This window comes from Quercus robur, chromosome 8, assembly GCF_932294415.1.
Source record: "Quercus robur chromosome 8, dhQueRobu3.1, whole genome shotgun sequence".
Classification (NCBI taxonomy): Eukaryota; Viridiplantae; Streptophyta; class Magnoliopsida; order Fagales; family Fagaceae; genus Quercus; species Quercus robur.
In genome coordinates, this window is record NC_065541.1 from 67,879,948 (window position 1) to 67,905,310 (window position 25,363).

The 25,363-nt window shown below is 33.9% G+C and overlaps 2 protein-coding genes across 18 annotated transcripts; one reads left to right on the forward strand and one right to left on the reverse strand.

Annotated features, from left to right (window-relative positions):
• Positions 1-863: 863 nt before the first annotated feature.
• LOC126697918 (uncharacterized) lies at positions 864-11,135 on the forward strand. Of its 5 annotated transcripts, none has more exons than XM_050395047.1 (11): positions 864-1,095; positions 2,281-2,383; positions 3,451-3,651; positions 3,863-3,974; positions 4,050-4,083; positions 7,112-7,149; positions 7,289-7,323; positions 7,418-7,570; positions 7,691-10,224; positions 10,425-10,514; positions 10,684-11,135. In XM_050395047.1, exons 2-11 carry the CDS (start codon positions 2,313-2,315, stop codon positions 10,749-10,751), a joined length of 3,336 nt encoding a protein of 1,111 aa, XP_050251004.1. In that variant the 5' UTR covers positions 864-1,095; positions 2,281-2,312; the 3' UTR covers positions 10,752-11,135. The 5 variants fall into 5 exon arrangements, with proteins under 5 accessions (XP_050251004.1, XP_050251006.1, XP_050251007.1 ...); XM_050395049.1 differs by having other exon boundaries at positions 2,299-2,383; XM_050395050.1 differs by having other exon boundaries at positions 864-1,088.
• A 6,039-nt stretch (positions 11,136-17,174) lies between these two features.
• On the reverse strand, positions 17,175-24,022 carry LOC126697919 (uncharacterized). 13 transcript variants are annotated; one of them, XR_007646298.1, is made up of 6 exons: positions 23,722-24,022; positions 22,506-22,567; positions 19,734-19,823; positions 19,509-19,572; positions 19,303-19,363; positions 17,175-17,498 (listed from the first exon to the last, which is right to left on the reverse strand). XR_007646298.1 is itself a non-coding variant. In XM_050395052.1 (4 exons), the coding sequence occupies exons 2-4, from the start codon at positions 22,487-22,489 to the stop codon at positions 17,228-17,230; spliced, it is 372 nt and encodes a 123-aa protein (XP_050251009.1). In that variant the 5' UTR covers positions 22,490-22,567; positions 23,722-24,022; the 3' UTR covers positions 17,175-17,227. The 13 variants fall into 13 exon arrangements, 1 of the variants encoding a protein (XP_050251009.1); XR_007646296.1 differs by having other exon boundaries at positions 19,491-19,572; XR_007646299.1 differs by having other exon boundaries at positions 19,509-19,580.
• Positions 24,023-25,363: the final 1,341 nt, after the last annotated feature.

Below are 25,363 nucleotides of genomic sequence, written 5' to 3' on the forward strand. Positions count from 1 at the left end.
AAGTATGGCTCTGTTAGGCACAAGGCACTGAATGCAATAATGACAGCCTTTTCCTTAGACGTTTTTGTTTTCTCTGTTGTCTTTTTCTGCTTTAGTACTTTTCCTGCCTTGTGAAACGATATGGGGTCTTGCTCCTGGTGGTCTGTTGCCTCTTTTACCCTAGGTTATACCTCAGCCGAGGAGGGGTTTTCTTTGGGTTGAGCCCCTGGCCCAATGTAGACATCTACATGGACCTATTAGTCTTTTACCCCCCACAAATACAAATCAAATTTATCAAACAAAGAGGTAAATGAATGAAAGCATTTGCAATTTCAATAGAAAGCAATAATAAGATTATAGTAGGGGGGAAGTTGGGGAGTTTTAAAACTTGAGAGAATGATGGTAAAAATTATATTGGTGAAAATTTTTAAACATTTTCCATTTGCAGATTTGGTTGGTAATTATATTTTATATTTTTTTAGACGTAAAATTTACTTACTTTGATTTTTTTTTTCTCTAAACAAATTCAAAAGTATAAAGATTAAATTGAAACATTTGGAAGATTAGGGATCATTTGAAATCATGATCTAAAGAATGTAGAGCAAAAGTGTAATATTTATATTCTACATTCATTTAACTAGAAAATTTTGGACAAAGGCTTATTAATTCAAGCATGAGAGAATTGTGATAAAAAGGGTTAATTGGAACGTTTTTAAAAATTTGAGATTTAAAAAGTAAATTAGATAGAAGGATAAAAAAGGAAAAGGAAAAGGAAAAAGAGTACCGACACAAGAGGAGTTGGGGGAGCGTTTAAAACACGCGTCTGTAACTGAAAGTATAGTAGTCAATGAGTGATGCATTAATATCATCTGGTTAAGCTTTTGCAAGCAAGCAAACCAACGCGCAACGCTCTACGCACACTACTTTTTTACTGTCTGTCTCTCTCTCTCTACTCCTCTTACTCTTTCCCCTTTCTCATCATCTAGCTCGTTTTCTTCTTCTTCTTCTTCTTCTTCTGGCAGCTTTGTACATGAATTTTTGAGTTCCCATTCAAACAAAGATCTATCTCTCTCCTACATTTTAAAGAGAGCCATAATTTCAGATCTCAGGTATAAGGTAAAAAAAAAAAAAAAAAAATCTAGCCTTTTCGTTTTCGTACTTTTTCTTTGGATATATAGAGATTTATTCGCATTTCTATTTGCTTTTGGGTTTTTTAATACTGCATTATTATTATTAGGATTAGTTCCACTTTGCATTTCTTTTTATTTTCAAGCAAAACTCAAACTTTAACTAATTACTACAACACTACTACTACTGTTTAATTACTCTCTTACTGCTTTGTATTCTTTTCATTATGCTCATGGTTTCTCAGATCTGAGTGCAGTGCACTTAATTATTTTTGATGTTTTATAAATGTCTCATTCTGAATCTAGGCAGGCATTATTCAATCTCAAACAATTCAAAATAAATAACAAAATGAAGTAGATTTCTTTCTATTTTTGTTTTTTTTTTGTTTTGTTTTGGAGGATGTAAAACGTAAGAAACTACGTGAATTGCTTGACGAATTTTGTTTGAGGAGGAGAGAGTGTACATATATATAAATATAATAGCATTCTGGAATTCCAACAGAGATCCTACAACTACATGGTTAGGTACTGTGTTTTGAGACGATTCATTCTTGCTCAAATAAGCTAGTATTCTTAACAGTTTCAAGCATCATCCAATCCAAATCTTGGACTAGTCTCTTCAATCTCTATTTTCATTCTAATTTATAGGCCTGAACTTTTCTCTACCTTAGGCCATCCTCCAAACACCCAAATAGTTATTGTCTATAGTAGATGATATATCTCACTCCTAAACTCCAAAACTATAAATTTCTTTTTTCTTACATGAATCCTCTGCAGTAGCATGCCAACGTACGCTATCTGAAATAAGACGAATTTGAATTAGAGGAGATAAGCTTGTAGTAGATTAGGTAGTTGTCTCCTTGAGATGGATCTCTATTTAATCTACTTAACCTTCAGATAACTCATATAAATATTCCTGAATATATTTTTCAGTTCCAATAAAAACCTCCCCGAGTGATAGTAAGGTGGAGGGTGAGGTTGTGGGTTCAAGACCCATTGGATGCGTGTGTAACTTACCAATATATCAGGCATGCAAATTATCAGGCATCTAGCTGCCCTCGACACTTTCAGTTTTTTCTCTGGTTATATATACATTTGGAGTTGCATATAAAACATCCACAAACTCAGATTGGTTTTTCAGTTAATATATACCTTTTCTTTCCTGCTTATTCAGGCTCCTTTGCTTCTACAGAAAGCTGGTTAAAAATGGAGGGTGGAATAGATGCTGATGCACCTTTAGATTATGCTGCGATTCAAATTTTGCCTAATCAAAACAGGTAAAAAATTTTCTGTAGATTATCTGAAATTTGTTGGCGGAGGTGGAGCTGACAAAAGTAGTTCACTTATTACACTTCATACATGTTAGTGAAGAATATTTAGAGAGTTCAAAAGGAGGAGCTGAAAATATTTCATCAGCCTATATAACTTCAAAATTGCAGATTGGAAAAAAAAAAAAAATTCCAAATATCCAAAAAATCATTGGAAATTTTATTTTATTTATTTTTTATTTTTTTGTTTTGTCTTCGAAAATTATGTTAGCTGTCTGTTTTGGCTTCACACACAGTCCCTCAAAAATTTTCTACTGATTACATGGTTATTAGAGAGGATTATATATATCAAGGCTTTAATGAAATTTTAAGAATAACCTTCCAATTTTGCATTGTTTTGGAATATTGATGGCTTAACCTTTCTGTATACCATATAGTCTTTTGTTTCATCGTAAATTTCGATGGATATTGAGGTTTTGCCTTTTTGTTTCAATTTTGACTTGGATTAGATTAATGCTGAAACATCTAGGTAAATATAGAATCTAGGGGTGTCCATGGATCAGGTTTGGATTTATAAATAGCTCACCCATTGTCAACTGCCAATGCTCGGGTTTTAGACCGGCCAGTTCCGGATACGGTTGGTTTTGCTGATGTGGTGCAGTGACAACAAGGAGCTACCAGTGGCTATTTGGAGATCTCCATTCCCCTTTGATGATTCTAGAAGGCCTTCAAATTCACTGTCAGATGGGTTGGATGTGTTGGATTTTTATGTGGGAAACCTGACACTCTACCTGGAAAAAAAAAGGATTTGAGGAGTTTGACTTGCCGTTGACCACCACATGCATTGAAATCAGCCAAAACTCACTGGGTTGACTTGAGTTGGATGGGTGGTTTGGGTTTTGTGGGTGTTTGGACAGTCCTAATAGAATCAAATAAGTCCTTCAAGATGGAATGAAGAGAACTTGGATTTGAGCCAGACCTGTTGAGCTTATTTGAGTTGAAATGTCAAAATATTGGCCACATGTATCTATGTTTCTGTTAGTTATAATTAACTTATCTAAAATGTTTGGTGTCAGGGATGGGGGTGTTAGGTACGAGGCATTGATTTACAGTGACAACAAAGTAGAAAAACTGGCAACTGGGCTTCTTGAACAATTGTTGGTGCATGTACCAAAAGTAAATGACTTTTATGCTAAAGGTTCTGATGGTAGCTTTAAACTTCAACTTCCAGAAAACCTCAACAGTGCTGCATGGTTCACAAAATCAACTTTGAACAGGTTCTTATAATTTAAGTTTTTTGTCCTATTTTATTATTTGGATGTTTTCTCTTGTATATTTTTTTGTGTACTAGGATTGGGCCCCTCACTTTGTTCTTTTTATTTAAATATCTAATTATAAAAAAATGTCTCTCATTTGATTTATTTATTTTTAACGAAAATGTTGGTATCTATTGCTCTTAATAGTACATATCTTATTCTGTCTTCTCAGATTCCTATGTATTATTGGTTCAGTGGATTTACTAGAGGTCACTAAAGCTATTGAAGATGAGATGATTCAATTGGAGGAAGCCAAAAAATTTCATCTCTCTTTATATAGCCAGGTGTATTTTCTGTCCTTATATAAACTATTATTTTAATGTGTATGGTTGTTCACCAACAAAAATTTTCCTCCTCAGGACTGTCACGATCAATTTGGAAGTTCGGAAGCAGGTAATTTTTTCCAAAGTGTTATCATTCGAGAAAATTTGGTGTAATAAACACAGTTGTGTTATTCTCACATGTTTTTGTTATTATAAACTCCTGTCCCCTTTTTAATATCTTTGTAACGCGGTAATTATAGAAAATCGTACTTAGAAAATTAAATTAATTAACCCTAATACATATGTATTATTTATAGTTTGAGGATAAAATATAATGTTATCAAAATACCCTCACTACTTTTACAATATTACTCATAACACTCCTTGATGACATCCTCACAATAAACAAATAGGTGCATTTAGTTTTCCAAAAGTCAATGAATGCAAATGTGTTGGTTTAATTGAATGTGTTGTGAGTAAACGTGTGTTTAGGGTTTCTTGGTCAGCCTCCTAACACACAAAAATATTATATATGCCCCTGACATATATACTAATCCATAACACTTCCCCTCAAGCTAGAGAGTATATCATATAATCCCAACTTGTTACACAATAAATCCAAATGAGTTTTACATCAAGTTGTGGTAAACATATCAGCAATTTGGACTCTCTTAGAAACATATGGAGTAGTAATTACACCATTTTCTACTTTTTGCCAAGTAATGTGACAATCTACTTCTAAATGCTTAATTCACTCATGGAGCATAGGATTGGAGGCAATGCGAATTGTTGCTTGATTATCACAATGCATGGTCATTGGCAACTTCACATCAAATTTTTATTCCTCAAGTAAATGCTTAATCCACATAAGCTTACATGATGTGTGTGCCATGGCTCTATACTCAGCCTCTGCACTAGATCTGGCTACAACAATTTGTTTCTTACTTTTCCAAGTAATCAGGTTTGCTCCTAGAAAAGCGCAATATCTAGTAGTGGATTTTCTGTTTGAAGGTGACTACCCAATCTGCACCTGTAAAGGCTTCTACCTGTAGGTGACCGCTAGCTTTATACAAGAGACCATAGCCTTGATGTGCTTTAAGGTACCTCACAATCTGAATAACTGCCTCTCAATGTGGAAGACGAGGAGCTTTCATGTAATGGCTCTCAACACTAACTGCAAATGATATATCTGGGTGACAAATATATCATTTTGGATATTATCAAAATACTCTCACTACCTTGCCAAGCTGTGCTCTCAGTAAACATCGTAACATATCATTTTGGAGGGCTGTACCACATTGCATCATGTGGTGTGCTGAGAACGGACAGTTTTGAGGGATGTGAACACTCTATCCTTGAAATTAAATCCTTCTTATTTCGTACATTACAGGATTGGAGTTTGGCTTTCATTGTGTTCCTTGCTTCTCTTTTTTAGATTTGCTTGAGCATTGTAATTTGTAAGTCTCTTTGTACTGCTCCCTGTGTACACCCCCGGTGTACTTGGGTTTCTTTTCCTATTTCAATAAAATTTTTTTGTTACTTGTTAAAATAAAAACTAAAAAAACACTCCTTGAAACTAGGGCATATATGTCATGTAGTCCCAGTTTGTTATATAACAAATCTAAACGAGTCTTGCACACTGGTTTGTGAAAAAAATAAAAGACTTGAGCCCCTATAGAGACATATGGAGTAGCAGTCACACCACTTTCTAGTTTCCACTCTTTCTCAGACTAAGTGACAACCCACCTCTATATGTTTGGTTCAGTCATGGAACACTGGGTTGGAAGTGATATGAATTGCTATGTGATTATCATAATATACTGATGGTAGCTTCACATCAAACTTCAACACCTCAAGAGGATGTTTAATCCACATAAGCTTACATGATGTATGAGCCAACCTCTGCACTTGAATGTGAGACAACACTCTGTTTTTACTTGTCCAAGTAATCAAGTTCCTTCCTAGGAAAGAGCAATTATGCTGCTTACTTGTCCAAGTAATAATTTTCCTCCGAAGAAAAAGGAATATCATGTAGTAGATCTCCTATCTGAGGGTTATCCTAGTAAAACAAAGAGAGAGAATAAAAAAGAAATAAAGAAGGTAGTATTGATCAAGACTAGAGTCAAATCAAATCCCTTGCTTTGATACCATGTTAGTGAAAAGGAAGATTTAAATAAGGAGAAAAGTATGAGAGAGAAGTTGCTGTTTCTATATTTCAGCCCTCACCCAATCCATTTCATATATATATGAGAAAATTGACAAAATATTACAAAGAATATTGTGATGGTGACACTTGGTAGAAAGACCTCTACAGTAGTTTTTTCTATAGAAGGATGCATTTCTCTCTTTTTCAAAGAATACCCAAAAAGTAACATAACTTTCCCAGATCTTTTGTCCAAAACAAAGTATGAAGAAATACCTTTAACTCAGCAATTTCCTTCTGGTTGTCACTAGTCTCCAAGGCTGTCCAAACTTCCCAAAGCCATAAAACATATCAACTTTAACAAATCAACAGAGAAGTTTTTAAAAAAGCAATTTGTGTAGGGATGAGTCTCTCAAAATTCACAAAACCAAAGAGTACAAAAAAAGGGTAGAAGAAGACTGAAAATATCATTAGTTGAAGTAACCAAAAAGGACATGTCAATTAAGGAGGTAATATAGAGTATGACTTTGGATAGAGTAGAATGAGGAAAACGAATACATGTGGCTAACCTTGATTAGTTTGTTGAGGATTCATAGCAGATCCCAAAATTTTGACTGTAATGATTGTGGTTCTCAATGGGGCATACTAGAGTTTTTAATGGTGGAGGGGTGGGCTTAAGTGTATTATATAGCATACCCCAAATTTGAATTTTATATAATAGAATTAATCATTTAATGGCTACAATTATCATTTGTTTTTGCTTTGTAAAACCCCCAAAAAGTGTGCATTGAGCTTATTGAAAAGCTCCAAAAAGTGCACCATAGTGCTTCTTCAAATGTGCCTCAATTTGGAAGTGAAAATAGCAGAAGCTTAGGCACTTTGCGCTTCCTGCTTAAGCGCACTTTTACCAACATTGATTTTGAGACTAAGACTTGGTTGTTGTTGTATTAAGTGAAATCTTTGACTTCCAGGGTTTAGTAAATGTTAATGGTTGTAGCTTTTCCACTTTTGACAGATAGCTGTAACTCTATGGATGAGGAACCAAGATCCAAAGTAATTGCTCTTCCCTTTGTACATTTTTTTTTTAGTTTGATTTCGCTGTTTAGATATTTAAAAGCTCATTTTGTTCATTTATCCATATAATCATATTACATTTACTATGAGCGGTTGACAATTTGTTGCATGCGAACAGCCTGAAGTTGAGATAGCACCATCAGATGTTTCAAAGTATGTCCTGTTCTTTGTTATGTTTCATTTAGCAGTTTTATATATATTTATTTATTTTGCATCACCACTGAGCTATTGAAAATTATCCTCGCAGAAATGAACTGTTGCGAGCTATGGACTTAAGGCTCACAGCATTAAGAGGGGACTTAGCTGCTGCTTTTAACAAGGCTGTTGGTGCTACCTGCTCCTATAAAGAAATCACTGATTTAGCACAATTTTTAGAACATTTTGGAGCAACAGCTTTGAAGTAAGTTGCCTACCAAAGTAAAGGTTGCAATGTTGTTTGAACAATGTGGTTCTACATAATTTATGGTCATATGGTAAATGAAATTCCTTTGGAACTGAATAAGATTACAATCCATGGCAGGAAATCTTTTTTCAAATTTGTAGAACTGAATGAGGAGAGCCAGAGTGCTGGTCCTCTAAATGATGACAAGTCCTTGTTCACACACAATTCAAGGAATGACAATGTAAACAAGAAAGATGGGAGTACTTGGACATCAAAACCTGTACATTCAGTTATACCAATAAAATATGGTGTTTCACCAGCAAAAGTTGCCCAGATTGAGCGAGAGGGCTCAACAGAAAGCGAGGAGTTTTCTGACTCAAGTGATGAGTATCAAACATCTGCTGAAAGAAGTCGAACTCTTATAAGGTCTGCATCACCCAGGCGGTCAGCATCTCCAATGCGGAGGATTCAAATAGGAAGAACTGGATCACGGAGGGCCACTGCATTAACGATTAAGAGCCTCAATTGTTTTCCTGCTAGAGAGAGGGCATTGTCTCATAGAGACATAGCTACAAACAATAGTGAAGACGAAGGATTTGAACAACCCATTAAGAAACCTGAGATAAATGTGCAAAGAATCAGTGTTCAAGATGCCATAAATCTTTTTGAAAGCAAACAGAGGGATCATGCTACAGATATTCAGAAACGGAGGTCATTAACAAATATCTCTATCTGTGCAAATAAATCTGTATTGAGAAGATGGAGTTCAGGTATGGGTGAAGCTTCCTCCCAATGTCTGCCAGAAATTGTTTCCGAAGACTCTTTTCCAGAGACTCCCAATAATGTCGCAGATGGTGAGATTTCAATGTCTTCAGTAGGAGTGACTTCAGAGTCAGAATGTATATCTAGAGGTCACAATCTTGTTGAGACGTCTGAAGTAGATGTAGGGCTAGAAAAGGGAGAAGAAAAAGCATATGATCCAATAGATATTCAAGCAGACATGAATGTTTTGGCAACTGATGCTAAAGAAATCCAAGGAGAAGAAATTATTGGAAAATTAACAGCCTCAGATGAATGGAATCGACAAAAGGAAGCAGAGTTAGGTCAGATGTTGATGAAAATAACTGAAAATAAGCCTGTTAGATATGCTAAGCCTCAAACTAGCAGAAATAAAAAGGTTTCTTCTGAGAAGAGAGGTGGGTTTTATGACCACTACAGGGAGAAGAGGGATGAAAAACTTCGAGGTGAGAATGCTAAAAGGCGAGCAGAGAAAGAAGTGCAATTTAGAGAAATGCAGCAAATTCTTAATGAGAGAAAAGCCGAAATGGCCTCCACAAATGGGAATGATGTTGGTAAAAAACATGCTATGCGCAAAACCCAAAAACCACATAAAAGTTCATCTCAACCTGTAAATGCTAGAAAAGAAACCTCGAAGCCATCTGTTACAAAGAAGGTTTCATCTAAAGCATCACCCCTTCCTGCTACACGCAAATCATGGCCGTCAACACCATCGCCAAGAGCCACAAGGGCATCACCAGGTAAAATCATATGTTCCGTTGGCACTACACCAGCACGTCAGAAATTCAACCCAGCACCATCACTCCCTCGACCGAGCCCTAGAGTGGAAAAATCCCAGGTGGGGCAGAGAAATGTAAAGGATACACGAAGTGATCATGACAGGAATGTAAAGGGTCTGAATGAGAAAAGGCAGGAAAGGGTGACAAACTCTTATAAAACAACCAAAACGAAAGTTGTGAGAGTTTCTGGAGATTGTTCTAGTAAAGATTCAACAAAGCCTAGTTTCTATAACAAAATCACCAGGAAAAGCAGTGTAGTCCCACTGGAATCAAAACCTTTTCTCCGTAAGGGTTCTCGGAGTGCCCCTGCTATTGGTCCTGTTAACAAGAAAAAGCATTCTCCTCAGGTGGAGGAATGTTTGACAAACTGTCAAAATTTAGTGGAAGCTCAAGAAAGTGAGGTAATTATTAATGCTTCAGATCTGGTCAGTCAGCAGCAAGAGGGAGATGTTGTGTCATTGGGTCTTCATGATGTTATACAATCAGAAACTCAGGTAAATAGTGACTGGCAATGTGGTGAGACTGAGAACTTTAAACCACTTGCTGCTGATGGAGATAATGTCTTCAAAATTCAGGAAGTTTCTTCATTGATATCTCAAGTTGAGGAGGAATCAATTGTTTCCCCCATGGCGTGGGTGGAAATAGAAGAGCATCAGGAACTGCCCATTCCATGTAATGTCAGCACATCTGAACTTGCATCTCCAGCCAATGTTGAACCTGTTGGATTGTCAATACGTGTACGTCATTCTTTGTCCCAGATGCTGCAAGAAGAAAGTAGTGAACCTGATACTATTGAGTGGGGAAATGCTGAAAATCCTCCCATCATGGTCTGCCAAAAAGATGCCCCAAAAGGATTGAAAAGGCTCTTGAATTTTGCTCGGAAGAGCAAAGGGGATGCCAGTAGTACTGGTTGGTCTAGTCCGTCTGTCTTTTCTGAAGGAGAGGATGATGCTGAGGAATCTAAACCTCTAAGTAAGAGAAATGCTGACAATTTTCTTAGAAAGGCTGCTCTTCAAGCAAAGAACTTTGCACAGCAAAAGACTTCATTATGTGAAAGCTTTGAAAGAAATTTGGATGCTCGCGAACTACTCCCTGGTATATTTTCCTCTTCCCCTTTTCTATATATATATATATATATTTTCTTTTTAGTTTTTAGTTTATTTCATCCTTGTTGGTCCTAACATTACATCCTGATCTTCTTGAACTCCCCACATTTGGGAGTATTGCTTACTAAAATAGTTTGATATGTTTCTATTTGAGTCTAATGCTTTATACCATGGCTATTTTGCATGCAGCTCAATCAAATTTAAGCAAAGTGAACGACCCCTTTTCTTCTCAAAAGTTGCAAGAGAGCTGTGACTCAGCTGTGGTCCCCACAACTAAAGGTAAGTGTTCATCTATGATCTGGAGTATTGTACATCCTTATCAAATTCCTGTATGCTTTGGTGTTATACAGGTTCTTTCCATTTCTCACTCCAGTGTTATATTTTACTAATGTTTATTGATCCTGATATTCCAGTTTTTTTATTTATTTTTTTATTTTTTATGTTTCAGCCACAAGGTCATTCTTCTCTCTTTCAGCATTTAGGGGCAGTAAACCAAGTGAGACAAAGCTACGGTAATGCGAAGGATGATTGTATAATGAGCCGTGTTTATTTACCTTCTCTCCTATGCCATATGCAGGTGAAATTGGATCAAAGCAAATTTATCATGCTTTTGCGATGCTATTGCATGTACTAGATATTGTGCTCTACATGCACAGATCAGGGAGTCATCCCTATGCTTCTGCAGGTCAGGTTGGTTAAAGTGGGGCTCTGTAAATTCAGAAGTATCATGATGTTTGATTTTGCATCCGGCTGAACATTTGGTTGCTTCCTTGTAAAGCTTTGATGTCAAACGTTAATCAAATTATAATTAGTGTACTTTAAGAATTTCACTATACATTAGAATACTGTACGTACAATAACAACAAAATAATTAGGCTTTGCTTAGGTTTGAGTCGTGCATATGGCTTGGTTCATTTATTGCTACATAATATGCTCGCTCCATAGGGAACCATAGGGGAGCATGTTTTCCGGAACAATGGAAACAGTTGTGGCTTGAGTTGTCAATCTTAAAGTTCTGGCTCTCCTTAGGCATTCACCTTAAGGTCCTGTTCTAACTTCTAAACCCCCTCCTTAGCCGAAAAAAAATGTGTAAAAATTCCTTCTGCCTAACTAGTTTGGTTGTTCCTTCAAAAAAATTTAAAAGGGTGTTATTCTAGTGCGGAAGGAAAAGAAAAGAAAACTAATTTGGTTGTTGGTAGTAAGAGCAACTAGTGCTTGTCAATTTAGTTTCAATAAAATGCGAGGCCTTGTAACCAGTAAACATGTATTGTACACCAAAAAACGAACAACTGCCTATATATAATATAGTGGTCCACCCAGGAATAAGAATAAGCAAATCATAAAAATAAAAAGATGATAAAAGGCAAGCTATCTGAAATGATCGTAAGCTAAAAAGATAGTAGAATCGATCGTCATATGAACGAAACTCCTCCCTCGATTAATAAACTTTGTTATTAAGAGAATACTTTCTGAGCTTGAATTTGAACAAAAATTTTGAATTTTTTCAACAAAAATCAAGAGAGTTATTGTCGTCTAAAAAATGGCCCACCGAGTTACTCGAAATTCGAATTCCAACTATGTGCTGATAGAAGGGCGTAAAAATAGAAGTCTAACATTTCGTTCACGAATTTGGTTTTAAAATATTATACCTATTCCTCAGGACCAATCCACACAAAATCAAATTTTTGGAAAAAAATACGTTAGTGGCTAGTTATACACGAGAATAAATCGTTTTGAAAATGTGTTGAAAAGTGACCTTTAGTCACCATTTTGACAATAAGTTTTGAATGGTGAGGAATTATTTGACGCAGTCTGAATGTTTTGGAAGGTGGACATTTTGAGCTTGAATTCAACACAAATTTTGAATCTTTTCGGCACAAATCATGAGGGTTATTGTCGTTTGAAAAAGGCCCACCGAATTATTCTAAATTCGGATTCCAACAATGTGCCGATAGAAGGACGTAAATATGGAGGTCTAATGTTTTTTTTTTTTTTTTTTTTTTTTTTTTTTTTTTTTCACGGATTTGGTTTTAAAATATTGTACCTATACCTTGAGACCAATCCACACAAAATCAAATTTTTGGAAAAAAATACGTTAGTGGCTAGTTATTCACGAGACTAAATCGTTTTGAGAATGCGTTGAAAAGTGACCTTCGGTTACCGTTTTGGCAATTACTTTTGAACGGTAAGGAATTCTTTGACGCAGTCTGTATGTTTTGGAAAGTAGACATTCCGAGCTTGAATTTGAACAAAAATTTTGAATTTTTTCAACAAAAATCATGAGAATTATTGTCGTCTAAAAAATAGGCCACCGAGTTACCCGAAATTCGAATTCCAACTATGTGCCGATAGAAAGGTGTAAAAATGGAAGTCTAACGTTTCGTTCACGAATTTGGTTCTAAAATATTATACCTATACCTTGGGACCAATCCACACAAAATCAAATTTTTGGAAAAAAATACGTTAGTGACTAGTTATACATGAGACTAAATCGTTTTGAAAATGTGTTAAAAAGTGACCTTTGGTCACCGTTTTGACAATAACTTTTGAACGGTGAGGAATTATTTGATGCAATCTAAATGTTTTGGAAAGTGGACATTTCGAGCTTGAATTCAACACAAATTTTGAATTTTTCAACACAAATCATGAGAGTTATTGTCGTTTGAAAAATGGCCCACCGAATTATCCCAAATTCGGATTCCAACAATGTCTCGATAGAAGGGCGTAAATATGGAGGTCTAATGTTTTTTTTCACGGATTTGGTTTTAAAATATTATACCTATACCTTGAGACCAATCAACACAAAATCAATTTTTTTGGAAAAAAATACGTTAGTGGCTAGTTATTCACGAGACTAAATCGCTTTGAAAATGCGTTGAAAAGTGACCTTTGGTCACCATTTTGACAATAACTTTTGAACGGTAAGAAATTCTTTGACACAGTTTGTATATTTTAGAAAGTATACATTCCAAGCTTGAATTTGAACAAAAATTTTGAATTTTTTCATCATAAATCATGAGAGTTATTCGTCTAAAAAATGGCCCACCGAGTTACCCAAAATTCGGATTCCAACTATGTGCTGATAGAAGGGCGTAAAAATGGAAGTCTAACGTTTCGTTCACGAATTTGGTTTTAAAATATTATACCTATACCACGAGATCAATCCACACAAAATCAAATTTTTGGTAAAAAACACGTTAGTGGCTAGTTATTCACGAGACTAAATCGCTTTGAAAATGTGTTGAAAAGTGACCTTTGGAAACCGTTTTTGTTGGGGGGGACCAAAATTTGATTCCCTACAACCACTCTAAAGAAAGGCTTGCATGGTGTGATGTCAAAAGCCATAAAAGATTTGAATATGTCTTCCTCATCACGAATTAGTTTTGAGGTGGAATGGCATAGCTCGCAGTTCGACAAATGGTATTTGAGCCAAGGTCGCGGGTTCGAGTCCCGGGAGTGTCATTGTGAGGGAGGAATTGTTGGGGGATCCACAATTTGACTCCCTGCAACCACTGTAAAAACAGGCATGCGTGGTATGATGTCGAAAGCCATAAAAGATTTGGGTGTCTTTCTCATCACCAATTGATTTTGAGGTGGAATGGCATAGCTCACGGTTCGACAAATTCTTTGACGCGGTCTGAATGCTTTCGAAAGTAGACATTTTGAGCTTGAATTTGGACACAAATTTTGAATTTTTTTTCGACATAAATCATGAGAGTTATTGTTGTTTGAAAAATGGCCTAACGAGTTACCCGAAATTCGGATTCCAACTATGTGCCGATAGAAGGGCGTAAAAATGGAAGTCTAACGTTTTGTTCATGAATTTGGTTTTAAAATATTAAACCTATACTTCGAGACCAATCCACACAAAATCAAAATTTTTGATAAAAAATACGTTAGTGGCAAATTATTCATGAGACTAAATCGCTTTGAAAATGCATTGAAAAGTGACCTTTGGTCACCTTTTTGACAATAACTTTTGAACGGTGAGGAATTCTTTGACGCGGTTTGAATGTTTTGGAAAGTTCAACACAAATTTTGAATTTTTTTGGCACAAACTATGAGAGTTATTATCGTTTGAAAAATGGCCCACTGAATTATCCGAAATTTGGATTCCAACTATGTGTCGATAGAAGGGCGTAAATATGGAAGTCTAATGTTTTTTTTTCACGGATTTGGTTTTATAATATCGTACCTATACCTTGAGACCAATCTAGGCAAAATCAACTTTTTGGAAAAAAATAAGTTAGTGTTAGTTATACACAAGACTAAATTGTTTTGAAAATGTGTTGAAAAGTGACATTTGGTCACTGTTTTGACAATAACTTTTGAACAATGAGGAATTCTTTGACGTGGTCTATATGTTTTGGAAAGTGGACATTCTGAGCTTGAATTCAACCCAAATTTTGAATTTTTTCGGCACAAATCATGAGAGTTATTGTTGTTTGAAAAATGGCCCAACAAATTATCCCAAATTCGGATTCCAACTATGTGTTGATAGAAGGGCATAAAAATGGAAGTCTAACATTTCATTCACAAATTTGGTTTTAAAATATTATACCTATACCATGAGACCAATCCACACAAAATCAATTTTTTGGTAAAAAACACGTTAGTGGCTAGTTATTCACGAGACTAAATCATTTTGAAAATGTGTTGAATAGTGACCTTTTGGAAACCTTTTTATTTTGGGGGACCACAATTTGACTCCCTGATAGGTCAAAAATATATTGACCCCTTGTGATAAATTAATTGATTAATTAGCCAAGTTTATTAATTAATCAAATTAACATGTAATTGTACGTGGTAGCACAAATAAATCACAAAATAAATTAAGTATGCGGCGAAAATTTAATTGACACAGTGATTTGTTTACGAATGGGAAAAACCTACACGGTAAAAATCCCTCCGGGTGATTTAAGGTCACCACTCTTGAGAATCCACTATTATCAAAACAAGCAGTTACAAGTAAAGGAATCCCAGTACCTTATACCAACCTACAGTTGAACCCTTACCCTAATACCCAATTGGACTTGTTCTGTAGTGACAATCTCTCAATTTCAATGCACGGCTCCCAGTACATAATTAACCAATTGCGTGGATCCTAGTACGCGACTTCAATCACCAACTAGAGAAGGTTGTTGGCTGCAAAGTTCTTCAATTCATCTAGACGATGAAGATCATGAAGTTGCTTAGTCAAAAAATCCTACGGTATACAAACATAGCAGCTTCTTCAAGAACTAGGGCAAACTAGGTTTTCGGTCACACTTTTCTTCACTCTTGTGAAATTTGCTCTTGTGCACCTTGTGTCACCTTTTTAGGCCCTTAAAATAATCCGTTTATATGTCTAGGGTTGTGAGAAAAGAAAGCCCAAACATACAATCACAGATTGGATGAAAAACAGTCCTGAAAAACTAAGTTTCATAAACCTCGATAGATAGCCATTTATCGAGCTAGTTGTCGAGCCACAGGCTTGAGTAGCTTTTTAAACCTCGATAGATGATAACTGTCGAGCTTTAATGAAAAACACTTTCTGACTTGGTTCTTGGACAAACTTGCATGGCTTTAACACTTGAACTTGAAACCTTGTTTCTTGAAGTATTAAACACATCGTAGATCAACCTAATTACAAGTAAAAGTGCGTTTTGTCAAAGGATTAGCCAATTACATAAAATAGTGACATATGTTCCTAACATGTGTAACACATATGTCCTAACACTCACTACAACCACTTTAAAGATAGGCCTGTGTGGTGTGATGTCGAAACCCATAAAAGATTTGAATATGTCTTCCTCATCACCAATTGGTTTTGAGGTGGAATGGCATAGCTCACGGTCCAACAAATTCTTTGATGCAATCTGAATGTTGTAGAAAGTAGACATTCCAAGCTTGAATTTTAACACAAATTTTGAATTTTTTTGAAACAAATCATGAGAGTTATTGTCGTTTGAAAAATGCCCCACCGAGTTACCCGAAATTCAGATTCCTACTATATGCTGATAGAAGGGCGTAAAAATGGAAGTCTACCATTTTTTTCACGGATTTGGTTTTAAAATATTTTGTTGGAGCAAGTCTTAGCTAGAACAGAATTTGTTGTTGGGGGGATTTAGCTTAGTACTTTAATTCTCAAGGCACCACTCGCTCTTTCACATTGCTCTCTTGCCTGTGCTGTTTCTCTCTCCCAATTCTTTGGTCACCAAAGTATTCTGTGTGCAATGGAGACATCACCTGGTCATAATCTGATTCAATTCAATCTCTTAGACTTGGAGAAAGCAACAAAAGGTTTCAAATCCTCTTACAAGATTGGAGAGGGTGACTTTGGTGCCTTCTATAGAGGCACCATCAAACTAAGTGGGAAAAGTACACCCATCCTCATCCAACGGATTCAAGGACATGTACTTAAAGTCAAGGTTTGTAACCTTTTAAAAAAAAAAAAAAAAATTTCTTGTACCATCTTCTTCTTCCTCTTTAACATGTATAACTTTTCATCTATTTTCTTCCATATATCTATCTGAATCGATCCCATAAATTTATATTTTTCAGAGTGATCATTCTTGGGTGAAAGAATTAAACACTATTGCAGCAATGAAGCACCAAAACCTTCTAAACTTGGTAGGATATTGCCTTTCAGGGGGTGTCAGATTTGTAGTAGGAGAATGTACATGCATTGGAAGCCTTAGTTACTTTCTGTCCAAGTTGTTACTGTCTTGGGTAAAAAGACTCATTATCGTACAAGTTGTTGCCCGGGCTTTGGTGTATTTTCATGATCATCAGCTATATTAATTGTTATTACTAGTCGCTAACCCATGCGATGCACGGGAAAGCTATTTTATAAAGATGTAAACTATTCTTTTTCTTTTCCTCATTGATTGTACATTCAGATTCCAGTTTCATAATTTCCTATCCTTGATATGAAACAATAAATTACATAATGAAAAATAGAAATCAAACTTAAGTTTAAATTAAAATGGAAAATCAAATCCTTTGCATCCTCAATTATCCATTAAATGAATGAAACCCAAATTTAAAGAACTACTTAATATTTCAAATAAATTGAAAGCCAACTTTGATGTGTTTTTTGTATCTTCTTCTTTTGTTACTTCGTAGTAGTCACTGAATGTCCTTTTGTTTTCCTTGATTACAGATGTTGGTGTGAGTTGCACATCCGCTTTGAACATCAAATTTTTGAAACTTTGTAGAATCACCACCTTATTCACTTGATGAGTTGATGTTATATTCATTTGAAGTATCACTACTGTAAGCCTGACAATAGAATAGGTTGAGAAACGTATTACAACATATAGAAGTTAAAAATCAAATTTGTAATTTTGCTATATCAAAGAATACGTACTTTTGTCTTTTTATCAAGCTGAATTACTTTGTCAGTTTCTTCAAAAGATTTTAAAACTTTCTTGACGGTGAAGAATTCTCATCTATACTTGAGATTATAGTCATTTAGTTGTATTTGGAAAACAAATTATTTTCCATTTAATTAATGAATATCAATCAATTCATAATTTTATAGTTAAATTTTGTAAAAGCAAGTCTATAGTACATAAAGCAATGTTAAGGACACAATGTTATTGTTCAAGATTTTCTTTCTTCTTACCTCATTATTAGATTTCCACATAATTTTGGATATTTTATTTATGGTTCTTTTGTTGATGTATCTCTTCTTGAATTGTCACTTGTGATTTGGATTGCTTTGGAATTTGTACTATTGGTTGGTTACTTTCCACCAGCTTGTTATATTATATAAAGATATTAGACATAGAATTGTGGAAACTGTAAATACATTAAAAGCGTGAATCCAAACAAAGCATTTACTGATCTTTGAAATTAGCAGTCTTAGGAATTTCCAAATCAATATGAACACTTGTTCTACTTGTTGACAATAAGTTATACTCTCCTGCATTTGATATATAAAATTTTACTGCCTTCTGATTTCATAATGTGAGATGGTCAATTCATCTTATTAACATTTGAATAAACCTGCAACTCTAAAATTGAAGCAAAAAATATATATTGATAAATTAAAATATATATTTAGGCAAAGATTCCTTCAGAAAAAATCATTACAAGCCAACACAAAAAATCTTAAAAGAAACCTATTAAAGGAATTGAAAAGCCTTCCCTCCATAGAGATTCACGTTACTACTTATATAGATTAAGGGAAAATGCCTAATTTACTTTTTCATTCCGACCTAATTTGAATTGCTTATAACTTTGTCTAGAATAAACTCCTGCTCTATTTCAATATAAGAAGTGCTTGAAAGAGACTAAGACTCGCTTAAGTTCTTTAAATCCGCTCCTTTGTGTTTTAACCCAGTCAACATAGATAGATAAATATGAACAAATTAACAAAAATAACTAAACTAAAACCAATTTTACTCAAATTCCTTAATCAAAACCAAATATAACCTAAAGACCTAAACTGAAACCAATCCATACAAATATCAAAAAACTTGATCATATTTAATGCACAAACCAAAAAGCAAAGAGAAAAACATAACTTAAAGACCTAAATAGAAACTACTCCAAACAAAGTGGCTAAATCAATTTGGAGAAGGAGATAAACACAAAAATAAATAATATAAATGCAAAGCAATTATGAGTGACTTTTACAATATAAATTATGTTACCTCTATTAGTTGGTTTCTTGCCTCGGAAATTGGTAAAAACTTCTTTATACACAATATTTTTTTTAAAAGAAATTTTAGTCCATTTTTGCTTGTAACCCTAGCCACTGCAATGTACAATTGCTCATGACTAAAAAAAGGTTTTGGCAAATACACAATATAGCATCCACGTACTAACTTCAGAATAAAAATATGCAATATAGAAATTAAAAAAACATGATTCTTTGATAGAATACAAATTGTACATAGAGGTAGTAAAAACTATGGCAATCTTGAAATGAAACAATTAAACCAAACATAAAACCAAGTTTGAGATAACCAAGAAATTTAAATATGCAATCACATTCCAATTTCAAATTATTTCTAGAAACATATTACCAATAAATATGCAAGAAATAGTACAGATTAAAGGATAGACTGGTAAATACCTGATTGTCCTTATCTTGTAGTTGTATTACCAAATAACCCAAATAAAAAAATACCAGATCCCTACTTGCAAAACAATAAGAATCCAATTTTTAGCTAACATTCAAGAAACATTAATAGAAGAGAAATAGTGCAGTGCAAAAAGATTGAAACAGTGCAGTGTAGTGCAGATTTTTATGAAACTCATTACATCAATTAGCTGACAAACCACTAGGTGTTGTTGAACCACGAAGCTTTCCTTAGCAATGGGTTTGAAATTATGACCATGATACCTAGGATTCTTCCAATATATATTAAAAATACAATTTTATTTATGATCACAATTAAGCTCTTTAAGATACATGATGCACAAATTTTTTTGGATAGTGACAATAATAATTTCTTAATTTCTTTGTCACAATAATAATAATAAAAATATGTGTAATATGTTTACCTTGATGAAAATGTTATATCTTTGACCCCAACTTTGCTATTCCTGATGCAGCCTACTATTGGGAATTCAACAATTTCCAAGGTCTCAGCCCTTTGTAAGCCAGGAAAACATGATGTTAAATTAGCTATAATGCAGATATGGTCACGTACACCTTAACCTCAGCACTATATAAAATTGTAACAAAAGAAACAAATAAATGATTTAAAAAAATAAATAATAAAAAATAAAATAAACAGAACAAAGCAATACAAAGGAAGGACTAATATAACCAAAGAGAAGAAATTTACTATGAAATTCTATATCGATGATGAGAAAGTTAAATATTTCAATTACCTCAATAAGATAAGGAAAATCAAGAGAACCCCATTCAAATTATATATATGCTAGTGTTAGTACAGCCTCACTTGTGGAGCCTTTTCACAAATAATTATACATGTTCATTTAAGAAATCTTCAATTGTTTTGCAGAAGATTTACATATTGACTTTTTTATTCATTTAATTTTTATGTAAGTATGTTACCATGTGATTCTGTCAGCAGGTCTCCATGGCAATATAAAATCTATGAATATTAATATGTTGACAAACTATGGAAAATATATTAATCTGTTGAAACCATTATCAAAAGTAGTTGTTTCACTTCGTAAACAGTTGGCATACACTCTTGATCAAAATTAAGAGGGTTTTATGAACTTGATCTCATGGCTTCCACCAAATTTAAGAGGGAATCCTCATTTTTAAGTAAAATAATAAAACTTTCTAAAAGGTTTGATTCCTTTGAAGTTATTAAGGGTAAAAAACTCTAATCTTAATGCACAAACACACCATGAAATAAGTCATTAAAAAAATCAAACCTACTTCTCAAACGGAATCATATCAAAATCTATTCCAAGACACCACCAAACCCACATATCTGTCATGCTCAGAATTGGGACCATAGGCACTTGAAACACCGACTTGTATTGATCATCCACACATCTAAACTTACATAGACTGAATAATTTCCCACAGCCCCATCAAATTTCTCTACTGCTCTTCTAGTCCACAGCAATAGCAGCACAATAGAGGCTTCTAAAGCTCCAAAGTGACACCAGTCCACAGACTAATAATCAATATTGTCACGCCCCAAACCCGATACCCGGATTTGTGACCATGACCGGCATGCTAATATCAAGTTTAAACCTGATATTAACAAGAACCAACTTAACTTTTACAAAACTTTTCTAAAAACTTCTCTTTTTTCTTTTCATACTTATTTCTTTACTTCTTGATATAATTTTTCACTTGATAGTCAGAGCATCTACACCATACTCAAAATATAACATAATCCACCAGTCATTTGATTTCCATACTTTTACATAATACATCTCTTAATACTTTTAGGTACACAACTTTCCTTAGATCCTAAAATACACAATACTAAAAAGCTAAACATCAAATTGCTAATTTAAGATCTATACATATAAAACTAAAACCAGCTCCTTCCAAACTCGACTAAGGCTCCCTCTGCTCCAAAATAAAACATGCTAACTGAAAGAGTGGAAGGGGTGAGCTACACAGCTCAGTAAAGGTAAGATATATGAGAATTCAATAAGGATGCATGTAAATCAAATCATTTCATTCTATGCATAATCAAATAGGAGAACAGCTTTCCATGCATAGTATTTTATACTATTCAGAATAATAACTTATACGCTTTTAATAGGAAAATAATTGTTCTCCCTTTTCTTATCAGAATCATATTACCAAAACCTTTCGGATTAAACTTCTTTCATTTCCTACAAAGTCACCATGTATATATTCTCATTACAAAATAATTATTTTAACTTAAATAAGATAATCGGCAACTTTGTATTAAACTAGAAACATCTTGACTGATAAGAAAACTTTTCTTTATAAACTTCTTCTCATAGAATACTATAACTTTCATGATCATAAAACTTAACGTTTCATAAAAACAGATATCTGATAACTTTTAAACATAAACTTGTACTTTCATCAGAAACTTTATCTTTATAGCACAACAGAACTTCATAAACTTTATCTTTAATGAACAGCTTTCTTTTCATCAGAAACTTCTTATTTTCATGAGAGCTTTTAACTTTTCATATTGCACTTAAACAAAATAATTCTCTCATGATTAATAACATAACATAGCCGGTCATATCATATTGGTTAGTCCATATCTGATAAGCTGTACAGAGAAGGCCTCATCACATTTGGGCGCCCCCGTGTGTATGATATTGTCCCCTTTGGGAGGCTTGATGGCACATCCCCTCCAGGTTTTGTTCCTCCCCGCCGTCCGTACACATTGGGGAGAAGGCCTTAATCGGATTAGAGTTACGGGCAACCCCATTTCCTCTACTTTAAATGGCCTAGAGTTACGGGCAGCCCCATTTCCTCTACTTTAAATGGCCAAACAGATAACATATTTCCATGGAAAGCCAGTAATTAACCCCTACTAGCCGAGTTCAGATTACCAGAGGACATAACCTGAAAACATTTCATACTTTACATCATACTGAAATTTCTTCTTTTGCGTAACATTTCATAATCATAGCACTTCTATTCTTTTCATTAAACATCATGTTCGTGAAATCAATAATAGCATCAATATGCTTAAATCATATACATAAGTCTTTCGAAAGCTCACGAACATATCTTTATCAGAATAATGATTACATGCCATATCTCTAATAAAAAACATTTTAATGCATAATATACTTTAAAATAACCTCATGACTTACCAAATGCCCATATAACTTATCCCTTACCTGAAAGCAGAGGAACCGAGAGCCTAAAGTCGGAGGAGCTTAGACTTGGATACTGGTAACACCTAAACCATAAATCAAAGCTTATTACTATCCATAATTCTTTACCATAAACTTCACGTTCATCTCAAAGCCTATTTCTTAGAATTAAGGAAATCCTAATCCCACCTCAACGAGGTTCCCACAAACAAAAAAATACATTCATCAACAACAAGTACAAAATCCTAGAGAAACCAACATTCTTATATTAATCCCATATCTCTAAAAGAGCTAACTTTATTTCAAAATGTGCTTTAAGGTTAGGGCAATAATGCATGCATAAATATAAAATCTTTTAAGCATGATCATGTAACTATATAGATTCATATGATAACATACAACACGTCGGGCAAAACAGCTTCATACATACAACCATCCCATGGTTTACAACCCCTTCCTTTGGGTACTAAACCTCAAAACAAGTTACACAAAATTAATCTATGATCGAAACATACCAAAAGATAAGCATATCAAATTATAGCTCAAAACATTCACCCTAACTTGATAATTAAATCCACAAAGTTAGGCATGTCCCTTACTATTCACTGTTCTATTCCAGCAGCATAGGCTCCATTTGTAAAATACAAACGGGCTACTCAAACACATCCAATTGTCATGAAATTTAACATAACTACTCCCCTATATGTCCAGTATATACCATAAAAATTTCGGAGTCAAAGCATAAATCCATGATTTACTAAAAATCACGCAAGACAGCATACTCAAATCTGTCCTGTCAGAAATTCATGCAACTTATAAATTAAACCATTAATTTTATGTTCATCCAAATGCTGTGAGACCAATTCAATAACAACCAAAAGTGTCTTAAGTTTCATAGGAATTATCCCTAGCATCCAAATTCACTATATAAAATTTAATACATAATTTAACATGCATGAACACAGAATCTGTCACAGTGACAGCTTCAGAACATATTCTTACAAAATCATCAACAAATAGCAATAAGCCTTAATTTCATTTGGGTATTTTTATACCTATAATTAACATACTAAAATATGTTATTAAACATTAAATAAACCATAATATCATTAAACCTTCAAATCACTAAAACAGAATCACCAATTCAACTTCCAAAAACAGAGCAGAGAACAAAGAGAGAAAGTAAGCAAACAATTATACTATCCAAATACACAAAATAAGATGAGGTTTAATTACTTACCCACCACAATTTGAAGCTGAAACCTTAGGGTTAATTGTTTAATTTCATCTTTAGAGAGGAATGTATTGTGTTGGTGAGAAAGGGAGGGCTGCCGTGTAGAAGCAACAGAAGAAGAGAGAAAGAAGAACAAAGAGGAAAAGGAGTAGTGAGAGAGGGGCTGGACTTCTGATCTGATGCAGCCAAGAAAATGAGTAAAGTGTGAAGACTTTTGGGGCAGCAAAAATCAGATAAGAGAGGAGGAAAAATTGGGGTGGATACGTCTATGGCTAGGGAAAGAAATATCCCACCCACTTTCCACTTTCTTGCATTCACACTTTTATATATATATATATATATATATATATATATAATCTTTGCATTCACACTTACTTTTCTACCAAAATAATTCCTTGCATTCACACTTACTTTTCTACCAAAATAATATCACTTTGCATATATATATATATATATATATAAATATATATATATATATATATCTCACAACTTAACTACCTAATATAGTTTTGTACATGCTAAATATATTTTATAATACAAATAGTCATTTCAATTATTTATAATCTTTACAAATTCCTATTCAATAACATTATAAAATAATATGTTCATTAAATACTTTGTAAGCAAGTGGCTTAAAATATTAATCATACTTAACCACTTAAACATATAGTTTAATTATAAAAATTGGATTGGGGTGTTACAAATATAGTAAATCATCGTTACAATAGTGCAGCAAAAAAAAAAAAAAAAAAAAAAAAATCTTTACAATAATATCAAATATTACCAAAACTATCTAAATGTTGTTTTCTAGTATATAAACCTATCTCACCATCAATACCAATCCCAATATCTAACATATGAATCATAAATTTTTGGTGATATGAATTGCAGTTTATCTTCAAGAAGACTTCCAAGTTCTACCAAAGGTGTACCAAGTTTTTATTTTGAGCTTAAATCTTACCTTTTATGGTCTTTGATCCTATTGCGTTGTTTTCCATGGGGGACTATTCATCTCAAGGTGTGAGTACAGGAAAGGCCTTTTCCTTGATAGTGTTACTTTCATTGCACACATAAGTGGCCCCGACATAATGGTATACTGTTACTGGTATTCCATAACAATTATTGCATTCATGGACCAAAAGAATTGAAACAGGCATGAGAAATATGAATTTATTCTGCACTGTCTAGTGGTTAGCTAAAATGAAATAGCTTAGCCAGCTAGGTGCATCATGGTCATAAAATGGAGATATAATTTTTCCAGACCCAATATCTAACATATGAATCATAAAAAAATTTCAAATACACAATCTCAAAGAATTAGAATTTAAAATTCCTAATGAATTTCGAATTTAAATCCACAAACTATACACTAAAATCAAATTTTTAAGCGGTAGCCACATGAACCCAGATAAAAATTCACAAAATTAAATCCAGAAAAACTGAATAGAAAATCCGAATTATAAAGAGAGCAATAAAAATTCAGAAAAATACAAATTTTCAGTCGTGAGTTGCATTGTAACAAATAATCCCTTAAAAAATATTATTTATAATATAATATAGGGTTATGGATTCCTAATCAAATTTGGTTAGGGTTATGGATTCCTAATCAAAATATACATAGGAGTATAATGGGTTGAATCTACAGGTT

Coding starts and splice junctions, on each gene's coding strand:
- LOC126697918 (XM_050395046.1), top strand. CDS start 3,377: ATGTCAAAATATTGGCCACATGTATCTATGTTTCTGTTAGTTATAATT. Junction 4,084..7,111: donor ATTTGGAAGTTCGGAAGCAG/GTAATTTTTTCC, acceptor CACTTTTGACAG/ATAGCTGTAACTCTATGGAT. Junction 7,571..7,690: donor TTTGGAGCAACAGCTTTGAA/GTAAGTTGCCTA, acceptor AATCCATGGCAG/GAAATCTTTTTTCAAATTTG.
- LOC126697919 (XM_050395052.1), bottom strand. Junction 17,499..19,733: donor GATATAACATTTTCATCAAG/GTAAACATATTA, acceptor TTCTATTGTCAG/GCTTACAGTAGTGATACTTC.